General features: G+C 40.6%; 2 protein-coding genes across 2 annotated transcripts; both read right to left on the bottom strand.

Annotated features, from left to right (window-relative positions):
- Window positions 1–1836: 1836 nt before the first annotated feature.
- Window positions 1837–13585, bottom strand: LOC119884435 (NAD-dependent protein deacetylase sirtuin-6-like). Its single transcript, XM_038694835.1, is given in 9 exon segments — window positions 1837–2461; window positions 2464–2599; window positions 4462–4585; window positions 6188–6268; window positions 6351–6446; window positions 7207–7266; window positions 9202–9384; window positions 11924–12051; window positions 13420–13585. Coding segments are annotated over 9 exon segments (1038 nt in total). The 5' UTR covers window positions 13486–13585; the 3' UTR covers window positions 1837–2297.
- A 5622-nt stretch (window positions 13586–19207) lies between these two features.
- LOC119884434 (ubiquitin-conjugating enzyme E2 R1-like) lies at window positions 19208–24980 on the bottom strand. The gene is made up of 5 exons (XM_038694834.1): window positions 23797–24980; window positions 23103–23189; window positions 22868–22965; window positions 21246–21380; window positions 19208–21123 (listed from the first exon to the last, which is right to left on the bottom strand). Exons 1-5 carry the CDS (start codon window positions 23980–23982, stop codon window positions 20913–20915), a joined length of 717 nt encoding a protein of 238 aa, XP_038550762.1. The 5' UTR covers window positions 23983–24980; the 3' UTR covers window positions 19208–20912.
- Between the last annotated feature and the right edge of the window lie 211 nt (window positions 24981–25191).

Here is a 25191-nt window from a genome sequence, read left to right as displayed (position 1 = left end):
GCGTGCGATAAATATGCTCTGAAAACATTTTTTTTTTTTAGCTTGCATTAAAAAACCTTCATACCTTCCTCGCTTTGTTTTTCTGTGACCCAAGCCACAGTGTCACACACAATTAGTGCTGAGATACTTGATTCAATGGTAACTAGAACTGCAAGCAGTTGTAAGTGGGGTCCAAGCCTCCCACCCCCCTCGCCCTGTGGAGGGCGTGCGAGTCGACTCGGTTGCCCTGCGGTGGCTCGGGGGGCCCATTGAGAATAAACGGGCAGAGTTTGAAATTAAAGGGACTTGCAGTTAAGGAGATATAAAATGAATGGATGTGTATGGGAGCATTACTTGATGTACGATTAATAGCTCCACCTAGAGGCCAATTGACACCAAATATCACACAATGCATCGGGAGGGCGTGGCAGATAAGGTCCCCGAGTTTGGTGTAGATCGGCCATTGCAAACCTACTGGGAACCCAGCCCACTCGGGCTTGGACCCCTAATAATGTTGTTCTCTCTTGGCGGAACTTAGGCCACACACACAGACGCATAAATCTACAGAGAAATTAAAATAAAAACTGCTCTGCATTTCAAACTTGGACTCATCTGTATGTCTTTCAAACACACACCAGCCTAACCACTAGCCATTAGGTTTAGACAAGCACTACAGAGCAGATACAATAAAGAACAAATTTATGTGTAGATGGAGACAGTAAGAGCAGTAATGAGGACCATGTAATGACCAACTCACAGAGCAGGCAGGATTCTGCATGTGTTTGAGCTGCAGCTGTTATATCTGTTACTTGTGCATCTGGAGAGACAAAATACCGTAATGAACTGAAGCTGCAGTTATAATCTACAAACACCTGTGATCCATTGTACACTTGAAGCATGCTGGACTCTGTCATCCAGGTCACAGTTATCCAAGGAAGGTTAATATCAAGGGCAACTTTAACTTCTTCACTTCTGAAAAGCCAATACATCTTAAAGTATCTTCAACCAAGTCCAGTTGCCTTTGATTTTAACGTTCCTTGGTGCTGGATTCAGATTTTTTGGTATTTGGGGTGAATGGAATAACAGTAAGAGGCTCTTTGTTCCTCTTCCCATCGACATTGGTCCTTAGGGGAAATTATTATCATGCTCAGTCACAATGCAGCGATGCATAATTACATTTTAAAACTACAAAGTGTATAAAGGTTGACCTCAGAAATGTTAATGAGGTTTCATGTCAAACACAAAGAACTGTACCACTGTCTCAAATGAACAAACTCGTGTGGCCTTCATTTCCTTTGGAACGCTGGTTCACATTTGTAACTAGGCCACAGCTGTCTGACAGTACAGGAGCTTTTACCTGTTACTTATTGTGTTTATTACCAAAACATATGTATAAAAAAAAGTGACTTTTTCTGTAAGAGTACAATGCTTTTTTCCTGAGATAAAAACATTTTACTAGAAACATGCCGATTATGATCAAAACTCTAGCAGCACTTTTAGTAAACACAACAACTTCATTGTTAGACCATACCAGACCAGGTTTGACCAGTAACGTTCTTTTGTATACGGCAAGTGTTGCTGGAGTTTTGACCTCTTCAAAATTATATGTCTCGCCAGAGGAAGAGAAATCTTTTGTACAAATAATTCTGGAGAAAAGAACAGTTTGTTTAGTAACACACTTAAAAAACAAAACTAACAGGTTTAACCTAAATGTCCTCTAGCTGTATGAGGTTGCTAGTCAATCAAATTTGCAGATGCTGTAGGGATGAGATCTGGAGCACAGGGTTATAAATAAAGCTTTGGATAAGGTGCAAAATTGCACCTTATATATATATATATATAACCCTGTGCTCCAGATCTCATCTTGCTGTCTTGTCTGTTACAGATTCCAAGAAAAGTAAAACCCAAAGTAAAGTTTAGGACAATACACAAAGATTTCCCTTACTATGTCCTTACTATAGCAGGAGGAACGCTTACATCGCAGGCTGTGCATTGGTAAATGTACTTTTTAGTCAAGTAGGTTGACCAGAAATTAAAAAGAAAACCAATCAAACATCCAGGTAATGCACACAATCACTTTCCTCATTCTGCTCTATGAGGAAGTCAACAATTGAGCTGAATTTTGAGTCAGTTTCACATTGCTATTCATCGTGGCTATGAGGGGAGTGGAAAATATCTGTAACTGATTTTCAGTACTAGAGGATTTTGCTCCAGAGAAAGTAAGATGAAAAGAACCTCTGTCTTTGATCAAACCGAGCACCTTCAGTTGTAAAGTTGGTTTCTAGATGGGTCTGTGTTGTAAGAAACAATAGCTGAGGTTATTTCTCTTCTTTTATCTCCACTGGGGAGTCTGCTCTCTCCCTCTTCGCCGAAGCCGTCTCCTCTTTAACACTCCGATCGTCTGTTAGTGCTTTTCTTTTCCTCTCCTTCTTAATGAGGTCATTTTTCACCTTTTCCTTTGCACGCAGTGGTTTGACATCGTGGTGGACTCAGAGGTGGCCAAGGAGCTCTCGCAGACAGTCGGACCCTCCCACTTTGGGATGTCGACTCCCAGCTCCTCCATCAGCTGTTTCATGACCTCGTCCACATAACCATGGATACGCAGGTACGCATGCTTATCCTACAAGACAGAAAATTACAACAGTGAAATGATGAACCCATAGGTTGTATAAAGTAAATTGATGTAGCCTCCAGGTCTGAAAAGTGAAGCCAATGAGCAAGTGCCTTAAACTTGCATTCTTTCTCATGGCCAGCAGGTGGCGACTCCGCTGGTTGCAAAAAGAAGTCAGAAATATTAAGATAATGGGTGCATTTCACTTAATGCCGCGCTTCGCATCGCTGACTTAACCTGTTGCATGCTGGACTTAACATAAGGCATGCTGCGGGGGCAGAGCTAGACTCTCACCGCAGTGTGGGCGGAGCTTCACCACTGGGCCCACCTGCTACCAAGTAATTTATACCAAGTTTACATGACCCCGGAGTCACTCCGAAAGTCCGGAACTAATCGCAGCCATTGAAGTCAATGCTTGCGCTCACAGAAGTGATGCAGTGCTACCCAGAAGTCATTCTTCTCTCCGCTGTGCGGAGAACAGGCAGCCAGTGTATTTTTGACAGAAGCCGCGTCAAGCACAGGAGCACAGAGCAGATGAGCCAGGAAGGAAGTCAGACACAGACACGGCAGAGAGAATCTGGTCAATTTTCTAAATAAAACACTATGGGCAGACTCCCTAACGTACTACAATAAACACAGTAAAAAAGACAAAAAAAGAAACAATTTAACTACGTAGCCAATCATGGTAGAAGCACAAAAAACAACCACTAATCACCAAATCAACAAAATCTAAAAATGTCAGCACAATCAGGCAGGCAAAACGCTCTTATTCTGAAATGCCATTGGGAGTAGCCTACGATCGTCCCTCAGAATTCCCATGATGCATGACGGTGATGGGAGTTTTGTTAAAATTTGCTAATATGTTTCCCATTTGTTTGAATACAAATGTTACTTCATGATTTATGTTTTTTTAAACATTACTGCTTAGAATATAGTGGTTTTTTTTGGCAATTTTCATTCTTGTGGTGGTTTACCATTGAAACCTGAAGGGACTGTTTAATTTGATAAGAACAGGATTTTCTTTGTTGTTGTTGGAAGCAAAGTGAATGCAGCATTCTCGTCCAGCCGTGTCTACAATCTACTGACATAAGCTTCATGACATACGTAGGGTCAGCCGCCCTCATGCAGTCACGCTACATCCGCTTATGGCGTGTTGGTAAGAAATTTTCTCCAACTTCGCTGGTGCTGCACCATGTCACCATGTCACATGACATTAAAACCTTGCGGGAGCAAGGCGGCTGCAGTCTTCGGCTGTACCAAGTTGGAACCACCTTTTGCGTCATTTGCCTTTTTTGGGGCCATGAGATAAGACATTGTTCTAAGCTCACGCATTGTACGGGAGGTAGAATGTGTCTAACTTGACAGCTGTGTTTTTATACCCTACCCCTGCAGTCGCCTGCAGATCACATTTGACTATCAAGTCAGCAAAAGTCAGCCTCAGCATCTCGTATGCACCTAATGACCATACTGCTCACTTGATTTATTGATCACTTGATTTACCTTTTCTAAACACTTCTCAAATGAGTTTATGGACTTGGACGCTAGGCCCAAGTATTCTTCGATACAGAATTTAAAATATTATTATTATTAAATAATGGTCCCATTTGGCGTAAAATAGACAATAGAGTATGCTTTAGTGTGTGGCTACATGGTAATTGACAAGTTGCTACCACGGTGACCAGTCAATCAGGATAGAGGTGCAGCAATGTGTATCCATGGCAAGGTGTACATTTAACTACCTGTGAACTTGTTTTTGGGTGCTGTCAGTGTTTTCGTCTAAGAACTCTGACACTGTCAGTGTGTTTACGGTTTGTTAATTGTAACATTTCCCATGTGTATGTGCCAGGCAGTAATAAAGGAATAAGACTCACGTGTTTTGTGGGTTGCAGGTTGACAATGGCCACTTTCCCTCCTTTGCGCTTGGTGAGGAGCGGAAGGTCTCCACTGGGTTTGATCTGCAAGGAGGTGCCGAGCGTCAGTGCCAAGTCCGCTCGTCTGGGTGCAGACAGTAGAGAAATTCGTCACACATAATATTCACTTGTGTTCTTATTTGCCTGTTATTAAGAGGGATCTACTGTTGTGCATTAAGTTGGTAGCGAGGAAAACATTAACCAAGTCGAAGAAAGTACGTTTTGTGCCTCTCATGTATCGTCATTACATTTGAGTCACAGTGCCAAGTCTGTTTCTCTGACAAATAATTACCTGCTGATATTTGAAAAACCCAGAAGATTGTTTAACAACACCTACAACTGTTCTGAAGGTATTCCCAGAATCTGAAGACTGTTGCTTTTTAGTAAGTAAAGACTGCATTTCTCATCCAGGATGCCATATGTCCATATGAAAATATGAACGCATTATTTTGTATGAAAATATAAAATATTGGAAAGAAACATCAATATATACTTACATGTACTTGATAATAAAATGTTTACACTTTTGCTCGCCTTACGCAGATTGAGAAAGGAGACAATTTGGGAAACAGGTAACAAATCTTTTCATATCTTATCTTGCAGCAGACGGAATATTTATTCATCCAAATGGTTCGAAAAATTTGAGGATTCTTAAAATGCCTTCAGAACAGCCATAAGTGTCGTAAAAATGGTCTGCTGGATTTTTCAAAGACTGCTTGTCAATCCTGTTTTAAAGAAACAGATGGTTAGCGCAGTGACTCACATGTATTGCTCATAGAGGAGAGGCGCAAACTGTTATCTGGTGATTTTCAGTAACACACATCCAGCAAAGCAATCTCCACCGCAAACGCTCAGCTCACTGCGATCTGTCATAATGAAAGAAACAGTATAAACACTCCACGGGAATAGTCTCCTATTCATGAAAGAGACGAGGTGAAATAGAAGTTTCACATGTACGTGCATAGCCCAACATCTCTGTACATCACAAAGTAAATTAAAACAATGTAAACAAACTTACTATGGGGGAAATATAATTAAAGCATGGTACTGCCCAATTACGTACGATAAATCTGTGTAGTGCTTCAACGGGTGAAATCCACACTGAAATATAAATTGAAACCTTCGTCATAACTATCTATATAGAGCTACAGTAGAAATGAACTCAACTTAACTTTAATTAGCTGCCAATTTTTTGTTGAAACTAATAAACACGCTGCACATCGGAGATCAATGGTCAGAGCCCCAAATCTCCTCTTTGTAATTGAAATGTTACTTATGCATCTATTGTGGGTCACTGAGTACATCAAGGTGAAAATCTTGCTGCTTTGTAAACCCACAATAAAAGCTTTTTGAGGCTGAAAGACTGAATGGAAGTAACACGACACGCACGAGGCAAATGGAAGCATTAAAGCAGACTGGTGCATACACAAACCCTAAAACGATTTTCCAATAAGGGCTTATGTCAGGATGTTGACAGCAAAGCCACGCAGAACGCTCAAGCGAACAGATCCAACAAAATATTTCACATTTTTCAGTTCACAGGGCACGTCTGAACTGTGACTCGTGTTATTTAGTTGAAACGAAAGTGTCAAAGGAAATCAAGATAGATGAGAGTATGTGCTGTTTGCGACGCTATAAAGACAGATGCTGAATGAAAAAAAAACTGCTGCAAATTTGTCTCTCTCACCTGCTGGCATCTTCCGCTTTGTTCAGGTCTCTGTCAGGAAGAGCATCCTCCCAGTCCAGTATAGTGCTTATCAGCTTTCCTCTGTTTTAGTAAAGAACACACTAATAAATGGATCATAGTACATTAGTGGTCATTTCAAAAACGTGGTGAAAGCATGTGTTACCTGCAGGCTCTCAGTCCTCTGGATCGTACCACATCACAGTAACGTCCTGTTGGTTTCAACCCCATCACGCCGATCACTTTCTCTCGGACATACTGCCTGGAAAACCAAGAGTCCTACAGATTATGTCTCGGTTCAACAAGATCAGCTTCAGTTTAGTTACAATTCAGAAGAAAAAGCTGCGTACATGCACCATACCAAGGTCCATTTTTACTTATAATTTATGAACTGACAGACGACAACATGATAATACAGACTCAGTGGACACTTTATTAGAGACACAGAAATGCTCTCTCTGGTGTATCAGGGACTCAACGGCATTATGTAGCTGCAAAGTTGTTTATACAGTTATACCTCTGTTCTATTTCATCCCAAAGATATAGAAACACAGTGCAGGTCACTGGAATAAAACAAAATCACTGTCATGTTCCTAGAATCGTTTTGAGATAAGCTCTGTGAATGGGTGCATTATTTAAGTTTGAAAAAGGATAGACTGTGGTGCAGCTGCTCGGCAACAAATAGGCCCGCAGTTAGTTTTAAGGTGCACACAATTACACAAAATTACACCGCAGGCTTTTACCTTAGATGCAAGGCAGGATCCATTATGGATTCATACTGGCACACACCTGATACTGTGCATGCTAATATTAGGTGAAGAGTAATTCAACCTCTTATCTGCATGCTTTATATCTTGCATTGCAGCCACTTGATTTGCTTTTTTTTAATCACTTCCAAAGAGGTGTACATAATAAAATGGCCTAAAACTGAACGTTTGTGGCAGACAGCAGCTTGTAAAGACGAGAATGATCAAATGTAGTTTGGTGGTGTTTGGTGCGTGTGTGTGTGCGCATGCACATACCTGCCACACTTCTCACACTCCTCCACAAACATGTTTCCATGAAGCTCTGATAACATATCCCTAATAAAGCAAGAGGGAGAAAAATCCTCAAAGGCATGAAGATCACAAAGATGATATTCACTTTGATCATTGTCGCCGAAGTTAATGTCGGGACTCTTGAACGCAACTTTTTCCTCACTCCTTCTTTGCAACTCACTTTCTAATAAATATTCTGCAGTCTCATATTCACTTCTGCGTTCCACCTGGCACCTGTGCAGATTAGATCCAACCAGTTTACTTTACCAGTGCGTCTGCTGTCTCAATGATTTCCTCAGAGAACGGCCACTTTGCTGTCCAACCTCGTCTGAAGAAACTGATGGAGGTTAGAGGGAGAGCTAAGAAATGGCTTCCAGGGAAAGCAAGTCTCCCAATATGCATAAAGGTTGGATGTATGCACTGAATGAAAATTTTGATTCTTGGCCTTGGGTTAGTCCAGTATGATTGGATATTCCAGACTCAGACCAAACATTTTCCATTAGACTGAGCGTTATTTGAGCCGTATTTAAAGAGCTACTAATTTCTGGCACTGTTACAACTGTTATCACAAAAGCAGCAGCTTCATATTTAAAAACATTGAGTCACAACCTGACGTGTAACAAATTGACGTGAAACACTTAACAATGTATATATTTGTGTTTATAAAATATTAGAAAGTAATCAAAACAAACTATAACATGGTTGTTTCCTCCTCAATAAGGAATTCACTGCATTTTCTAAATAAGTTCCTCTAAATAAGCCTCCAAATGAAATATATATTAGCATACAGAGAACATTTTTCATTTATATTTGGATCATTTTGTGAAAATGAAGAACTTTTGCTGTTGCCATACAGCATCTGATAGGATGATACATCTTTAAATCTGTACTACTGAATGTATCCATATCAACAATAGATCAACTGACGACATGTAATACGAAAGTGGTCACTCGTAGTCACAACCCCGCAGAGAACTCTATGGAGCATTTCAGAATCTCTCAGCTCCTTGTTTTGGTGAAACTAACAGGTAACGTCGGTATTTTTCAACTTCATTTTTTCTTTCTATGTGACTAACTGGGACAACCTGTTTTGAAATATGTCCAGTATTGAGAAAGTGCGGTGCAGATGAGACAGGCCCACAACATTATCCTAGTGGGCAATTGTGGCCCGTCAAAGTACGCCCAATTTAGTGCTTGTTTTGGATTGTTCTTACAAGAGTCTGACAACGTTGTGGAAAGGATCCCTACAAGGACAGACCTTTTTTAAAGAGTAAGATCCTTTTTATTCAACCAGAAACAGTCCCTATATCGCTCTTGTCAAAGCCACCAGACTCCATTGATAAAAACTGTAATTTTACCTTGCAAAACACAAAGTTGCTGGTAGACCAGAGGGATAAAAAAAATTCAAGGGAGTCTGGTGGCTTTGACGGAAAGGTCTATCTCTGTAGGGATCCTTTCCATAATGTTGTCAGACACTTATAATAAAAATCTGAGCCTGTCCGTGGCAAAAAAAAGCACATTAGTGGACATACTTACAAAACCAGATCCCTGGGTTTAAATACAGCACTCTGCAACTGGATATTGGACTTCCTCACAGACAGACACCAGTCATTATAACTGGTATAAATCCTGCCTGAAAACACATCTTTTTAAACTGGCATATCCCACGTGATCATTCTTTCTCAATCTTTGTTATGTACCCTGATTTTATGCACTGTAATTATAGTTGTTAATTTTTAGTAATTTATTGCTGTACTGTTTTATTATGTTTTGTGAGGTGACCTTGAGTGTTCAGAAAGGCGCCTATAAATAAAATGTATTATTATTATTATTATTACTAGTAAACATAATGTGGCTTATCTGTGATATAAAGCATTGCTCCACGCACAATAACAACCATGATTTGAGTTAGCTACAGAGTGTGTAAAATGCTTCATGTGTGTATATCACGCTTCAGGACTGCAGGCAGCGCAGAGTTACCTGGGGAAGCCTGATCGGACATGTAGGCCATCCACATTCTGGCTGATGAGATACTTGAGGCGCCCGGCCCTCTGCAGTCCCAGGAGGGCCATGTGAGTCAAGCTGGGTCGGGCATCTTCAAATGTGGTGTCAAAGTGAGGGGACTCGCCCTTTTCTTCCAATGTCCACACACCCTTTGGACCCCTGAAACAGAGAATATAGCAATGAATAGGCTGATCGCATGTATAGGATTGGACAGATTGCAATGCAGTGGGTGGCCTGGAGGCATTAGGTGTCTAAAACTGGTGCGTGGGTTTGTATTCATGGATGAGTATTAGCAATCTGATGGGAGGATTTCTGCAAAGAAGTTCTGCCAAGTTTGTGTACCAAATTGACAACATGCTGTGAAATGTTGCAAGCCCACTGGAAATATGGAAAACCACTGAAAAACATTGCATTGCATTGAAATGATTCTTCCACTGCTGGATGATGAGAGAAAACAGAAGCATCAATAGTCTAATATGACAGAAATATCTCTAACAGCATACAGTGACACGTTTTCAGACTAAAATGTACAAAATGTGTAGTCCAATGTGAGATCATTCTGTTCATGCTTCTTTAATAAACCAGTCAATTTTGGGTGTCTGAATAAGGACTGAGGGATGAACACAGCGCTGCTGTCAGTACTGCTGCCGTCTAACACCCTGACAGTTGCCAAGTTACTTCGAGGACACGCAACTTGTCTTGCATCAGATGAGGGAACGCATCCTCAAATGCAGGCACAACAGTCTCATCTCCCGCTTTCTATTTGAACTACATCAATGTGATTCATTGCCTTCTCGCCCAAGACAAGTTCAAAGATGTACCACCATTTGCGGAGATGCATGTATGTCACTTATTTCATGCTTATCACCATGACAAAGATGCTGCAGTAGATGAAAGCCACGGAGGATCTATAAAGCTGGCGTATTCACATCTTTTGGTGTCGTCAATAATAGCAATCATTACTTACTCTCAGCTAAAGCACGAGCATGTGTGTGTGTGTGTGTGTGTGTGTGTGTGTGTGTTTGTGTCCTTGTGGGAGCAGTGGGAATACAATTTGAGATAGTGGGCCTTATGTATTTATAGGAACCTTGGCTTTAATGGTGTTGCCGTCCAAGGTCGAATAATACATGAGTGACAAGCAGACCAATCAAATGTTAAATTTCCATATTAACATCACCAGGCACGTATATATGAATTCACACAAAGGAATGTCTGTCATTCACACCAGAATGAACTCAATGTCTTCCTGAGTAACAAAAAGGCCTCTGTCTTATGTGCAACACCTCAACTATTAGGGCATAATTCTGACACTATAATGGAAGATAACAAAATCAGCCGGGATTTATTTTCAGTGTTTACAAAGAGCTGGATCTGACAAATAATAAGCAAGTACCGCCCCCATCCGTCATGCAGCGGGACTACAAGAGAAACAAGGAGGCTGAGCCAAAAACTCCATGTTTTGTCTACCAGACATAAAAAAATTTAAAAAAAAGGAGGATGTGACAAAGTACAATCTGTTCAAGACTCCCACAAGCAACAGCTCTGTCTCTCTTATTGCTATATTATACAATGTTTTCTTTTCATATTCATTCAACATTTATAAACTACATATTTCGGTTTAGTCTTGATTCAACATTAAGTTAACTGCTTTGGGAAGATATGAGCTCTCAAGACAAGACACGTCTTATGACAATGGGTTGCTCAAAATGACAATAAAAATACGAACTTTCTGCAGCGCTACTTGTAATGTAAGCAGAGTACCTTACAATCAACGTGCCAAGAGAATAACATGGTATTTTGTTAAAAACAGAGTTGAATGAAGTATTTTAAAGAATAAGGAATTTGAAGCGGCATACTATGTCAATGCATATACAGTATGTCTTAGCTACGAAAACCTTTTTTTAATTTTTATTATCTAATCATAAAAGTAGGAGCCAGTGTAATGACAGATGAAAACATTCATGTGACCACTGAAGAGCAAGGTGTCTAGAACAGCTAGGAAAAGCAGATTAGTCCTAAAGAGGTAGACCTTAACTTTTCAGAAATTGAAAACAGGAAAAAACATCTATAAATAATAATATTATTTTATTTTATTATGATGATCCTTCTTTTCAAGGCTGCTAAAAATCTGAAATGGCAATAAACACATTTAGAGTCCTTTCCGTCTCTCCTCCTTCCAATTTCTGATCAAATGTTTGTTCCTCCAAACTCAGCATTTTACAATAGGAATATCTCCACAATAGCACCTATAATCTACAATTCTCATGTGATCAGGAGAGGTGATTGTCAACCTTTCAGAATGGGATACCTTCCAATAACTGCTCATTAGCTCTAATCTCAAACTGTGTTGAGCAGCAGTGGTGTGCTGTGAGATGTTGAAACCGGGTAACAAAAAAACTGCAGGTGACAGCTGTTCATGTTCACAGATATTATGCGTTTGTTTTGTGATTGTTACACTTTGTTATAATGATTTTATGTTATTATGGTCCTCAGGTGTAAATATATTGATAAATTTGTTTCCATCAGTATATGTATGCTTGATATCATTATCTTTATTTTTGCATGGGACAGAGTAGGTAAACTCCATGCTGAAATTTGAGGTCAGTGTTGCTGTGTTCATTGTGTTCATGTGCATGGTTGAGAGAGAAAAGCACTGTCTGTGAGTTTGAGCAGTATAGTGACTTTGTTTGTACCTCACCTGAAATCAGGGATGCCTACTGAGGTGCTGATTCCTGCTCCAGAGTGGATAACCAAGTACTGAGATTCTTTTATTAACTGAGCGAGGGTCTCCACCTTCACCTTCAGCTCCTCAGGACTATCAAAAACCTGCCACAGAGTAGAAAACATCAAGTCAACAGCTGTTGGATAGTGGAACAATCAAATAACACAATATTTCTGAAACATAGCAACTGCTATTTGGTGTAGCAAAGGGGACGGCACAGTTGGTGTCGAGGGGCCCTAGTGGCCAGCTCACTCTTTTAAAGCCAAAGGGTCTTGAGACACACACTACATGCGCTGAGGTGTCCAGGGGCCTGAGGAATCAGCTAACATTTTAAGCACCAAGGGGCATGGGAGCAGTCTGGGGGGCCTGGTGGTTAGCTCACGCTATAAGCACCCTGGGGCCTAGTGACACTGGCGTTCAACTTCCTTCAGAAGTCTGGAGCATGCAACCTGAGGCCACTGGCCCGGCTCATAAATTGTTATATCATCTTGTGTTTCAGTTTTAATGTACTGTCCTTTGCTGTAAGCAAACATGTAGCAAAAGTGTATTACTTACAAATGATATAATTAAAAAAAATCCATCATGCATATGGACAGTGTCAAAGACAATAAAATCTAATTAAAAACCCTGATGAAACCAGCTTGTCTGCCGAAAGGTTTGATTTAACTGTATGAGTGTCTGCATCTCTTGTCTTCTATACCCTGGTTGTTTTTAAATGTTACATGTGTATATTGTAATTGAGCAGAGCTTTTGCTAAACATGTAACAGCTTTGGGAACAGAATTGTATTCTGTCTATAGTAAAGCTTTAACAGAGACTGTTTATCACATCTCAACAGAGGTGGAGAGTAATTAAATATATTCACTCCCATCAATGTACCGTACACTTAATCCATTTTATGCATCTGAATACTTGTGCTCCTCTACATTTCAGAGTAAATTGTTGTAGCTATTGGCCCTTTACTCCTTTATGTGATTTCTGGAGGTAATGTCTCTAATTGTAATCTAATTATGAATGCAAGTCTTACATATAAATGTTTTTCACTTCAACACAAATGCATTTGAATTTCCACTAAAGGCATTAATAAAGATGACGCACTGCTTGAGTCTAAATTATCCAACTATTTACACTGTAGTTAGACAGTGCGCCACCTAGACCAACCACGACAATAAAACAAACTCCTTAACGTTACACATTAGCTAACTATGTAAAACTAATGCAAACCTCGGGAATGGAGTCATTCTAAATCATTCTGTTTCTTCACAACTTTCTATTGTTAGCTACCAATTCCGCATTTTTTCCACAATAAAACATGGAACGCGGGTAATTTTAATTGAGGTATTTCTATTTAAATATTTCAAGTACTTTCTCCACCCCAACATCTTAAAGACCGAACATGAACCTGGGCTTTCTCGGCTAAGTTAACATGTTAGCAGTTTAGAAGCTAAGTATCTAGCTCACGGTATCTTTTACCTCTGGAAGTCCGCAAACACCTTTATCTGCGTACGGCGAGAGCCCAGCAGCATAATCCACAGACATGGCTGTTGTTGGTATCGTATATTTATTATTTTTGTTTAGAAAACTGCTCCTGTATCATAAAGTGGGTGATCTCCCAGGCGGGTTCCTGACGTATTGTGTTGTTTGGGTGACGTCATCACTTAGCGACAACATATGGTGCGTTTAGAGCAAGTGGGAAAGCAGTGGTGGACAGCAAACACAAATTTGAGGAACCTGTACTTTACACCTTTACAAACAAAGCTTTTTTACACACAAAACATATGAAGAGTTTAAAAAATGTGTTTTATACTACAACTGAAACGATTAGTTGGTTCACAGAAAATTTATTGGCAACTACTTTGATCTTTTAAGTAATTTTTCATGCGACATTTTATGGTTCTAGCTTCACAAATGAGAATATTTGCTGCTTTTCCTTCACTGCAGTCGATTAATGGAGAAACTAATCAAAAGCTGAATCTACAATGTAAATTATTATTAGTTGCAGTCCGATCAACCAACAGTAAAATCCTGCTTTTACATTAATGCATGAGTAATAATAATCTCATGATATAATATGTATAGTCACAGGGGACATTTTTCTGCTTTGACTAGGCCTACTTTTACTTTTAACAATTTATGTAGGCTACATTTTCGTCATTATACTTACATACTTTTACCTAAGTCCAGCAATATAAATGTCTTTAACTAGTTACTGAAACGTTCCTTCATCCCCTTTCTTACCTTCACTCCATTACCTGAACTCATGAGGAAAGACTTGCCCCAAATTCACTCATTTTATCTACTAATCAGTCAAAAAACTGTATTTGTGTGTTTTTAATCCATCCATCCATCGTCAACCGCTTATCCTGCGTACAGAGTCACGGGGGGCTGGAGCCAATCCCAGCAGACATCGGGCGAAAGGCAGGGTACACCCTGGACAGGTCGCCGGTCCATTGCAGGGGTGTTTTTAATCAAATTATTTAAATAAACCGGACTGATAGTAGGCGATCTGTAGGCGAATAGGGAGAGGATTGGGTTTATTTGCTATAATAATCCGGCAGTCCAACTATAATGTAGCCATACAGAAGCGGGTTCAGGTGGATGCGGGTCTCTCTTACACTTTCTCCTATAAAGGAAAACAACAGCAGACAAAGAAAGTGCAGCAGCAGCCTGACAGAGGCCGGGTCAGAAGTTAATCAGAGCTTGGAGCACACGTGCCCTTGAATGCTCATAAACTTATTTTTTGCTGTTCTCACTTGATATTATTTTTCAGATATAACCATTTTTTTGTGCAGCAAAATGAGTGTTTATTTGACAATATAATGTCATAATTAAATACATTATTTTAGCAAGTGCCCCTAAAATCGTGCCAAGAAACCCTCCATCTGTCCTCCTACTTGTGTGGGGGGTGGTCTCCCAGTTAAAAATGGACAAATCACAGCTCATGCTGTTTATTAACAGATAACACATGAAAGACTAAAGGAATGCGGTTGTTAACAATATTCAACAAAGAGATAATTATCCAGAAATTATGGAAAGTCTCAATTTTAGATTTAAATAACAAGAAAGACAACAAACATTCTCAAATGTGGGCGTAATTAGTCTCTGTGTCTGTCTGCTTCCTGTTCTATTTTGGTGATCTTCTGTCTCTGGTCTTGGTGTTTTTGCCCTGATTTCTAATGTGTCCTACCTTCTGTTTAATTAACCTGCCTGCTTGTTTGTGTCTGTAGTGTGTCAGTATTCAGAGTCAGTAGCCTACTCTTTTTGTTTAGACACTTACTCCATAAGTTTGTACTCTTTAATGTTTCCTTATCCATAAATATATAAACTCATCTGCGATTGGGTCCCGAACTTTTTTCCCCTGCCCTTGCAGTGCACTCGGCACCCTTCTTGACAGTACAAACTAGCCATTATAAAGCCAGTGAACATGAGGTCGGGTGAATTGTTTGAACTTTGTGTGGACTTAGCTATAGCCATAAGGAGGCTATCTTGTCTATAGCTCAGAAGGAAATATCCTGGAAGCCTTGGCCAAAAAACTCTGAATGGATAATTAGTTTCGTCCACATCTCAGCTCCTCAGCCTGCAATTTTTTACCTGCATGCCTGTTAGCCCCTCGCCTGCTAACAATCAGCTAGCTTGCAGCTGCAAGCCTAATCTCTGGCCTAGCAAGCTTCATCATGGCCTGCTAGCCACAAGGCTGATTTCCATCCTGCTAGCCACCAGTCTCCATGACCAGTCTGATGTATCAAGAGGAGACATTGGCAGCCTCAACCTCTCAGTCTTTGCTGCCCATCTCCACATCCTCATTGGTGCCCAGCTCTTCATCCTTGCCACCGTCCAGTGCTGCAGAGGTCTTGCTGCCTGGTGTCGCAGAAATGAAGCTGCCCAGCATTAGAGATTTTGTTAGCCGGTTCTTACCCGGAGAATAAATGTTCACTGAGTTTCAGCTGTCTAGTTTCTCAGAGACTTTGTTGCCTGGTATCTCAGAGTCTAAACTAACGCGTTTTTCAGAGACATTGCTACCCTGCTCACTAGAGATTCAGCTGGATTGCATCTCATAGACTCAGCTGAACAGTTCCCCAGTGACTTTGCTATTCAGCTCACCAGAAATTCAACTGATTGGCACCCCTGAGAGTATGCTGGCTAGCATCCAAGAGACAATATTGTCCAGTACCACGGAGGTATCCCCAATTCCTGCCTGATTTCCAGTAGTTGGCCCAGCTGACTCCTGCACCTTGTGTCCAGTCGGCAGTTCATCCATCCTGCCACTGCTAAGCTGTTGCAATTTACTGTCCCCACTGCCAAGCCACGGCAGCTCTCAGACTTTGTTGAGCAGCTGCCCCATCCTGTGCCTGCTGAGCTGCATTTGACTTTGACTCCTCTACTACAGGAGATCTCTGTGCCAGAACTGCAGCATTTCCCATTCCCAAAACTACAGCTGCTACCTGACCCTGCTGAGTTCCAGTTAAGTTCTGTACCCGCTGAACTACTATTGACTGTGCCTCCGTGCTGCAGCAATGCTTCTTACCAGAATAACAGCAGCTGCCTGTCACTACGGAGCTCCAGCAAAACCCTGAACCTGCTCCACTGCAGCGTCCTCTTGCTTCTGTCACATAATGCAGATTGCAATCACCCCAGGTATCCCCCGAAAGAACCTCCTGACTTTGCTGAATTGCAGCTAGCTTCTCTGCCTGAGGTCTCCAGCTCCTCCTCTGTCCTGTCTTCAGGCCATCAGCCTGAGGAATCCTGTTCTGCTCCTGTTTCAGCTCTGTTCCAGCCACAGGCCATTCAATTCTGGTCTCTACCCCAGTCTGGCCATCAGCCTGAGAGCATTGCCTCCATTTTCCCGCCCCTGAACACTAACCCTAAACCTGTTTCCACTCTGCACCCTTTCTGACAGGGAGCCTAACTATAGGGACAATTGCAGAAGGGAAAAAAGAAAAATATTAGGCTAACTGTTATCCCCCTTATGTATATAGGACATGGGAAAGGAAATAATCATAATGACAGTGAAACCTTGCCCAATAATAGCCTACATTAATTAATAAACTCAAAACAGGTTGTCAAAATGGGGATTTGAACATTTAATACCAAATCCATTCTGTCGGCTTGCCACAAGGACAGAGAACCTCTAGAGGCCGGGCGGGCAGGAGGCCAGCTTGGACACTGGAGATCAATAACAGAATCCAGTGGCTGGAGTGTGAGACCAGAGACTGGTGACAGCTGCTGCAGTTCAGACGCCAGATATATCTAGCTATCTGGTCAAGGGTGACGCTTAGGCAGTGCAACATAGTGAGCGGCACGGAACGAATTGAACGACCACGAGTTTGAGCAATAGCTGTTCACCACCAGCTCATCAATCGTTTCGTTCAAGGCAAGGTCTGACATGTCAGAATACAAGGCTAAACGAGAAAGACTGAGGGCTCTAAAAACAAACCAGACAATGATGGGTTAGGATGGAGTAGAAGTACAGTGACCATCTTTTATCTCTAGGAGGGTATTTCTTTCCTTGACTCATAGAACATAAGTACCCCACGTCTTCAAGATTACAAATAATAACAACAAAATATAGCTGCAAGCGGCAATGATTGGGATCCAAGTGCAACATTTGACATTTTCAGAGGAGAAGAACAGATGCTTTAAACTTGAAAGATTAAAGTGATGAAGGAATTTGGACTTTGAGATAATTGTGGAAACGCAAACTTGATTTTTACAGAATCACCTTAAGATCAGTGTGTGTCATATGTACCTGACTACTGGGTGAAATGTTCAACCCACCTGCAACATTTTGTGTTTCCAAGTTTTAAAGTGCTAGGGATCCAAATAAAATAGACCCCTTAGACTCTCTATGATCTGAACAGCCCCATTGTTAGGAAATCTGACTTGGTCATGTGGGGATTTGAACCCCATGGTAGGAGACTTACTGACTGAGCAACTGGTGAGAGGATCTTTCCATACACCTTCTCACAAGTTGAGGTAGGGACGTCACATGTGCCAGACCTGGATAGTTTTGTCAGGCTAAACTTAAAACACTTACGAAGTCAAAATACAGGTGAGAAAATTCTGACAAAAATCACACGTCATTCTGCTGGTTTTGAGTGTGTTAACTATTTTGGTTGCATTTGATTCAACACTGGGCAAAAAAGAAAATGTACTAGCAAGATACTGAATATCACTGCAGACTCACCGTTTGACCGATTTAAAAACCCTTTGAAACACTCAATGTCTGCCATCTAGAGAATGTCTATGTTAATTTTGGTAGCGTTTGAAGAAAGACTTGTGGAGATATACATGTTAATTGAATTTGCATATTCTGAAAAATACAGAGTAATAGACTTCTGAATTTACCGTAGATTGCATTGAGGCAAAGGTTTGTCACATATCAGTGGATGTGCTGAAAGAATTTCAGCTCTCTAGGAGGCACAGGTGTTTTTCTTAGATTTTTTGAAGTGTGAAATGAGAAATGTCTTGAAATTTAAATTTGTTGTAATAAGCCACACACACTTTGAGCAATCATTACCAAATTCATGCATCAACTGAGTAGTGACCCTAGATCGTACGAACCGAATTTTGAATATCGAACCGAATATCCCAGGACTGCTCAGCAAAGCTCGGACCGAGCATCTTAACAGACACTTCAAGTTTGGTTACAATAGCTTAAGCCAATTTTGATTTACGAGCATTTATGTAAAATTGTACAAAAAGACAAACGTGAAAATTTATGAAAAAAAAAAAAACCCCGTCTAGGACGAGTTCGCAAAAATAGGTTACAAAAAGTCCCAGAATTTGAAATTTTTAGAGCAGATCATTGAAGCAATGATGCAGATGAATCCAGAGATTAAAATGAGCATCCTGCTTGGATCCCTAATCAAGACCAAAAAGGGTTAGAAAGAGACACAAGAAAACACCCAGATATCACTTTAAAAAACCTGTTGTCGTTGGCTTTGTATCTGAAATGCTTTGATAGGCCATTTTAGTTGGCTATGAGCAGAGAATAGCTCTCTTGTACTTGGTATGTCTTAAGACAACAGACAATGGCGTGTTTAAACAGTGTTCTTTAAAAAAAAGGGACATGCAGGTTTTATTGGGACATGCTGTAATATTTGAATGTAAGAAAAACCAGCAACCCCCCCGCTGTTTAAAGACTAAGTAGTCCTGCGTAACTACTATCAACCTTAATTTTGATTCTGACCTACAGCAACAACAAACAACACACTTTGGTCATGACTTCACTTCATGACTCCAAGCAATTCAAGTCCGGGCATATTTTTTTTCCAATAAATCTTTATTTTTCAGTTTTAAATAGCCGAAAACAAAAAGTAAACACAAGTGAATAAAACAATATGGTGATCATTCACACAGCTACATGTGCATATCAGTTATGGTTCCTGTAAAAGCATAAACCAACTCTGAAGACCACCTAAAAGAGGAAAGTAGTTGCTTGTCTTAATTGTTTTGTTCATTATCCTGAGAAATTCAGTATGAAGTCCCAATTTCAGTAAATGAAACAATCAATATTGCTGATGCAAAAAACACACACAGGACACCATGCACTCTAAAAATTATATCAAAACCCGTCCACTCGCCGCTGACACAAAGAACTGAAATGAAAAATAAAACATGGCGGCCTTATTCTTTCACTTCCAGGGACTTCCAGGGCTGAAACACTTTGATAATCCTGACTGATACTGCAACAACACCTTTTGACAGACACTTTTCCTACAGAAGCTTTTTTTGCCAGTAAAATCTAATAATCTCATCACATAAATCATTCTCAAGCAAAGATTGCAGGCATAATGTCTAAAAATAACAAAGCTTGTGAGAGAGCAAACAAAGACAAGAATACAACAAACGCTCATAAAATGTTTTGGGCTTTTTTCTTTTTCTTTTTTTTTTTTTTAAGTTTACACTGTTTTAGGTCTGTGGCTCCGTCAGGCCTCTCAGAGAGCAAACCTGAGGGAGAGATACAATTCTGATCAGTAATTAGTTCTGCCCCCCCCCCCCCCCCCCAACCCCAACCCTGAAAACTTGGTCATCCTACAAGACTCTTAAATCTCAGCTACTTCAAATAACATAATCCCACACTCAAAATGACAGAGAAACACATCCAACAGTAACCAGAAGAAACACAGCAAAGATTTCAATTTCATGTTACCAAAAATCACATGAGGATTTGACCCACTCACTCAGCTCGCCAGACGGTCCCTCCAGACACAAAGTTGCCTGGGATCTCCATCATCGCAAGTCTTTCTTATCATCAAGCATATAAATGGATCATGATGTAAGTCCACAAGTAAAACGGACAAAAAGCTTCCAATGATGTTCTGGCATGCACAAGAACTTTGAAAACATTGTCCCGTGACATCCCGTTCAGTCGAAGTGAGACAGACTGTGAAACTTGGAAAAATCTTATTCAAACGTATTTGCAGTAGACTGTTCAACAAAAACAAGCTGCTTGAAGTCCTCAATCTTCTGTCAGCCAGTCACTGAGACCGACGACTGGTGAGCAACACCCAGTTACAATTAGGGAAAGAAAGATATGCAAGAGAGGCTGAGCAAAGTTTGGAAGTGTTTGCACCAAATGTTGCTATTGTTGACAGTGGTATTAACCCCACAATACCATAGACTATACAGGGGCCTGAACAACTCAACAGGATTAAGTGATGGAAGGTATTCTCTCAAAGTAAGGTTTTAGGTGATAAAGAAAACGATTTGCAAAATTGAAGAAACTGGTGATTTTGTGCTGGTGCAAATCTTACCAGGTCTGACCGTTCCACAATGGTGCATTCATTTTCACCTCCAAAAAGGATCTAGAGGCTCAGGAAAAAAAACAAACAGCTCTTTTCATTGGTTTAGGAGTGGGAAGCTTCAAATCTTTCTTGGTGGTCGACCAAGAATTTCTGGCCTCCCAGACAGAAATAGCAGGTAGCACACGTCAGCGAGATCGGGTTGTCCTGTCAAAAAGCACGTCACGACTCCTCGTTTCCTGAGTCATCCTCATCGTAGCAGCAGTCGCCGTCGCCGTCCTCCACATCGTCGTCGTCATAGTAATAGTCGTAGAAGAGGTCGGAGCCTTCGTCGGGGGCCGGGGCGCGCGTACGCACGCAGTACTCGGCCAGTGTGGTGGGCACCTTCACTCCGTCGCGCTCAGCTTCCGCCTTGGTGGCCAATACCTGTTTCCTGTGGGAGAGAGATTTAAAAAAGAACACATCATGAGTCGAGACTGACTCTTGAAAAAGAGGTTCTTCTACGCTTGTTAGAAAAGTTTTGGATAGGGACAATATCGAAGTGCGACCGTTTACCTGATGATCTCTACGTACTCCCGGTCCTTGCCCTTACTGTCCCTCCATTTGCGGTACATGACAGAGGCATCCACATTAGCAGGAGAGAAGGTGTTTGGTTCATTCAGCAGCGAGATCACACTAAGCAAAATGGTCCTGGAAGCAAAAGCAAAGGTAAGTGGCAAGTGTTAACCCTAACATACTCCATAAATACGTGGTGTGGCCAGTTTAAACAGGATATAAACCTGTTATTATTTAATAAACAAATGAGGAATATTTAATCTACCCTCTCTCTCTCATATCAGTTTTCTTACATTCTGCATTTTACGGGTGCTAAATGGAGCTATGTGAATCAGGGCTGTAACTAAGGATTCATTTCCTTTTCAATTTATCCGGCGATTATTTGGTCAACATTTAGTTTATTTTATTTATTGGTTATTTATTAATTAATAAAAATAAATTGTGAAAAGTGACTGTCAAAATTGCCCTGGCCCCCGAACTCGCCCATTTAAATGTTTTGTTCTGCCCAACCAACAGTCCAAAGCTTACAACCATAAAAGACCAAGAAAACCAGCACATATTCCCAGTTGAGAAGAACCAGAACCATCCATGGCCTATACAGTCCAATACAATCCAGTACAACAGCTCTCCCACATATTCCACCTTTGCAAAGCTTATAATGGCCAGTTAAAACTTTCAGAGAAGTGTTAATTTAAGTGTTAAGTGTTTATACCTGAGGTTGTAGTTAGTTGTGGTGGTGTACTGGACTGTGCAGGATTCCAGTGTAATGCAGTGTAAGTGCAATGCAAATGACAATTTTTCCACAACAGACATTTTGACTTGTAAAAGCAGAAAAAGCACAGGTGATATTAATGACATAAATTAAAAATGCATAATAGCAGAGCCCTGCATCTCTAACCTGGACCACCTACACGGCACGCAGCCAGTAGTTATATCTGTGCAATTAATCCTAGGCAAGTCAACAAGACATCATTATTGCCTGTGTGCTTCATTCACATAAATACTATTAAAATTTAACCAATTTAATTCCCACGTTTGTACACTTATTCATAAAAAACAACAACAACAGCAAAACAAAGCCTTGGTCACTTTGGTCATATAGCAATGTAAACGTATCCTATTGTTTATGTATGCTTGATATAAGAATCCAACATAATCTCATTTTGTTTGTGACTGAATATTAAGTGGGTTCAGTACACGTGCCGCTTTTATTTTTTAGAAGTGATGGAGGGTTTCCTAATGTATTGGCCCTTAACAAATTATTGCTTAATACATTATTTGGAAGAACTTGATACAAATCCAATAAAGCACTTGTGAAATATTTCACTTTTTACACTGAACTGTCACGCCCACACAATTATTGCACAACAAACCCACATACAAAAGGGAGCTGCCTGATGACAGCACCGGACAAAAACAGATCAAATTACGCATGTGGGTCTGAATACCCAGATATGAATTCAGTATTCTTTTTTTTGGGACTTCTGAAGGAGACTCCACTGAGGACAGATGTCATGTTCTCAGTGTGAGACAGGTCTCGAAGGGACTGAGAGAAGACAAAGACAGCAGGTGCCCAGAAAGGAGACACACATACGCGGAGAGATAATGAGGGAGATGCTAACCGGACATTCTGGGTGGGATTCCATCTCTCTGAAGGCAGCTCTCCACTCTGCGGGTCGTCCACCGGAGGGTGCAGTATGGAAATACACACATCTCCATTCTAAAAACAGAGGGAATCAACTCCTTTCAATGTGACATCCACCATATAACCAATTTGAATTAAATTAAATATAGTGATAAAGGTTACAAAGGCATATATTTAATATTATAAAATAGAGTCACGGTATGATACTTTACCTCATAGATGTTTGGATGCCACATCTTAGTGAGGAATCGGAAGGCAGGTGGGGAGTATGGGTAGTCAATAGGGAACTTGATGCGAGCCTGGGGATACAAAACAGGTCTTTACCATGGTTTTTACATGCGTCTGTGCTCTGTATTACTACAATAAGACTTTTACTGATTTCATATGGTGCGGTCATGCCAGTAGTGCAGTAAACTATGTTTCACATCTTGATTATGTTTTTTAAGAAAACATGCATGGTTTCTACATTCTCAAAAAAAACTTAACAGCTTTAGTGACCCTGAAAGCTTTACAAGTATCTCATTTAATGTGTTCACACAATATCACTGTACGGTATGGCAACCAGATCGGTAAATTCAGAAGCAAGCTGGCAACTTAGGATTGTCAATGGCCATCAAATTAATCACAGGACAATAGAGCCAGGTGGGGGCTCTGTCTGTGCATATCACAGAGAAAGCTACACATCTAAACTCTTGTAGGTAGGATGGATTTTGTTACAAATAACATTTAAAAAGCAATTTATCCCAAGGGCAACTGGCTTGCTCAATTCTTATAGTGTATGTTTTCTTTTTTTCTTTTTTATCAGTTGAAGAATTCATACCGTCAGTGCCGTTATGCGTGTTTGAATGAACTGCCAGATACATTTTTTTCACCTTTGTGGACAATAAAGTTGTTATCTATTCTTACCTTAAAATACCCCCCCTCATAATGAGTGTTTGGCGGTCCGAAAATGGCCACTTCCCAGTTGTACATATCAGCCTCGTCCACCAGCGTTATTTTGAATCCCTCGACAGGCTGCTCCTGAAGGCTCTTCATTTCCAACATGAGTGCTTTCTGTGAACTGGCTACATGAGATGAGTCGTGTTGCGCCATACTGAACTAGGTTAGCTCTCAAGATTAACGTTATCTGCAGTCGACAGCTGATGGTTTTGTTTACACGAACACGGCTAGCCTAAGTAGCCAAACAACTTACTGACACTGAAAAAAAACAACTTGTGTGTTTTCGATGTTCGGAGACAATGAAACAGGCCAAACCAGCCAGGCTGCGCACAAACCAAACAAAGGTTGCGACGATTCGTTCCCAAGTCAGATTAATTATTTACCAACGTCAACACTCAGACATGGGTGAATTGGACAAATCATTGTCGGTGACCGGCGCCTTCAGCTTTAGTAGATTTACCTGGCAGGGCGGCCACGGATATAAGCCGTAACCTAAATCTACTGATAGCTGCTGGCTAATGTAAGCTAGCTAACAAGCTCTACCTTAGCGACCAGCAGAAGACGAGTTTACCGTGGAGCGAATAGTTTATAACTTCCTGCGAGAGCCAGGTTAGAAAATAAAACACAACTATTAATCTAAAATTCTAGCAAACTAAAACTCTAACGGTAATAACCAGAAATGTAGTTGATATCGCCCTAACAGAAGACTGGGTAAAGAAGAATGTTGCTTAAAGGAGTCCCCTCTCCCCTCTACACAGGCAATAGCGCCTTGTGCAGTCTGGGATTTGTAGTCCAGTGTTCATCTGTAAACATTACTTTTAACCCTGAAAGCAACCAAGACGCCACACAATGACATAACAAAATACTTGGTTGTAATTACGAAAAAATAATCTTTGGAAGTTGGTTGAGTTGTGAACGTGACTTTTTGAAATATTCATTCACGAGTAAATTTAGACAACTACATTTGCCAGTAGCGTGACGTCATGAAAACACGAACGTTGTTTGTGTTTCTGAAAAGCAGCCCTGACCTACTTTCGCTCTCAAATTATTTTAACACAATAACACATGTCTGCCATGTTAATTTGATTTACGGTGTTCAGTGTTCTATAAAAACTGCAGTTAAGCAAAAGATAGGTATTTGTACGTTATTTCCCCAAGTTTTACTGGTGACGTTTACAATATACGCCATTTTTAGAAAGCCCCTTTAAGATGGCTTTCTGCCGCCTGAGTAATTAATTTTTCAAAACCAGGCAATTTAACGCATTGCTTTCAATTATCAATATCAACTTTATTTTATAGCACACTTAAACCAAGGTGCTTTGATAAGGGTTTTTAGGGTCGTGAATGTTTATTAACTTAATT

This window comes from Micropterus salmoides, unplaced genomic scaffold, assembly GCF_014851395.1.
Source record: "Micropterus salmoides isolate LMB-PRFRI ecotype aquatic unplaced genomic scaffold, ASM1485139v1 Ms_hic_scaffold_3435, whole genome shotgun sequence".
NCBI classification, from domain to species: domain Eukaryota; kingdom Metazoa; phylum Chordata; class Actinopteri; order Centrarchiformes; family Centrarchidae; genus Micropterus; species Micropterus salmoides.
This window is presented reverse-complemented; position numbering and strand designations above follow the sequence as displayed.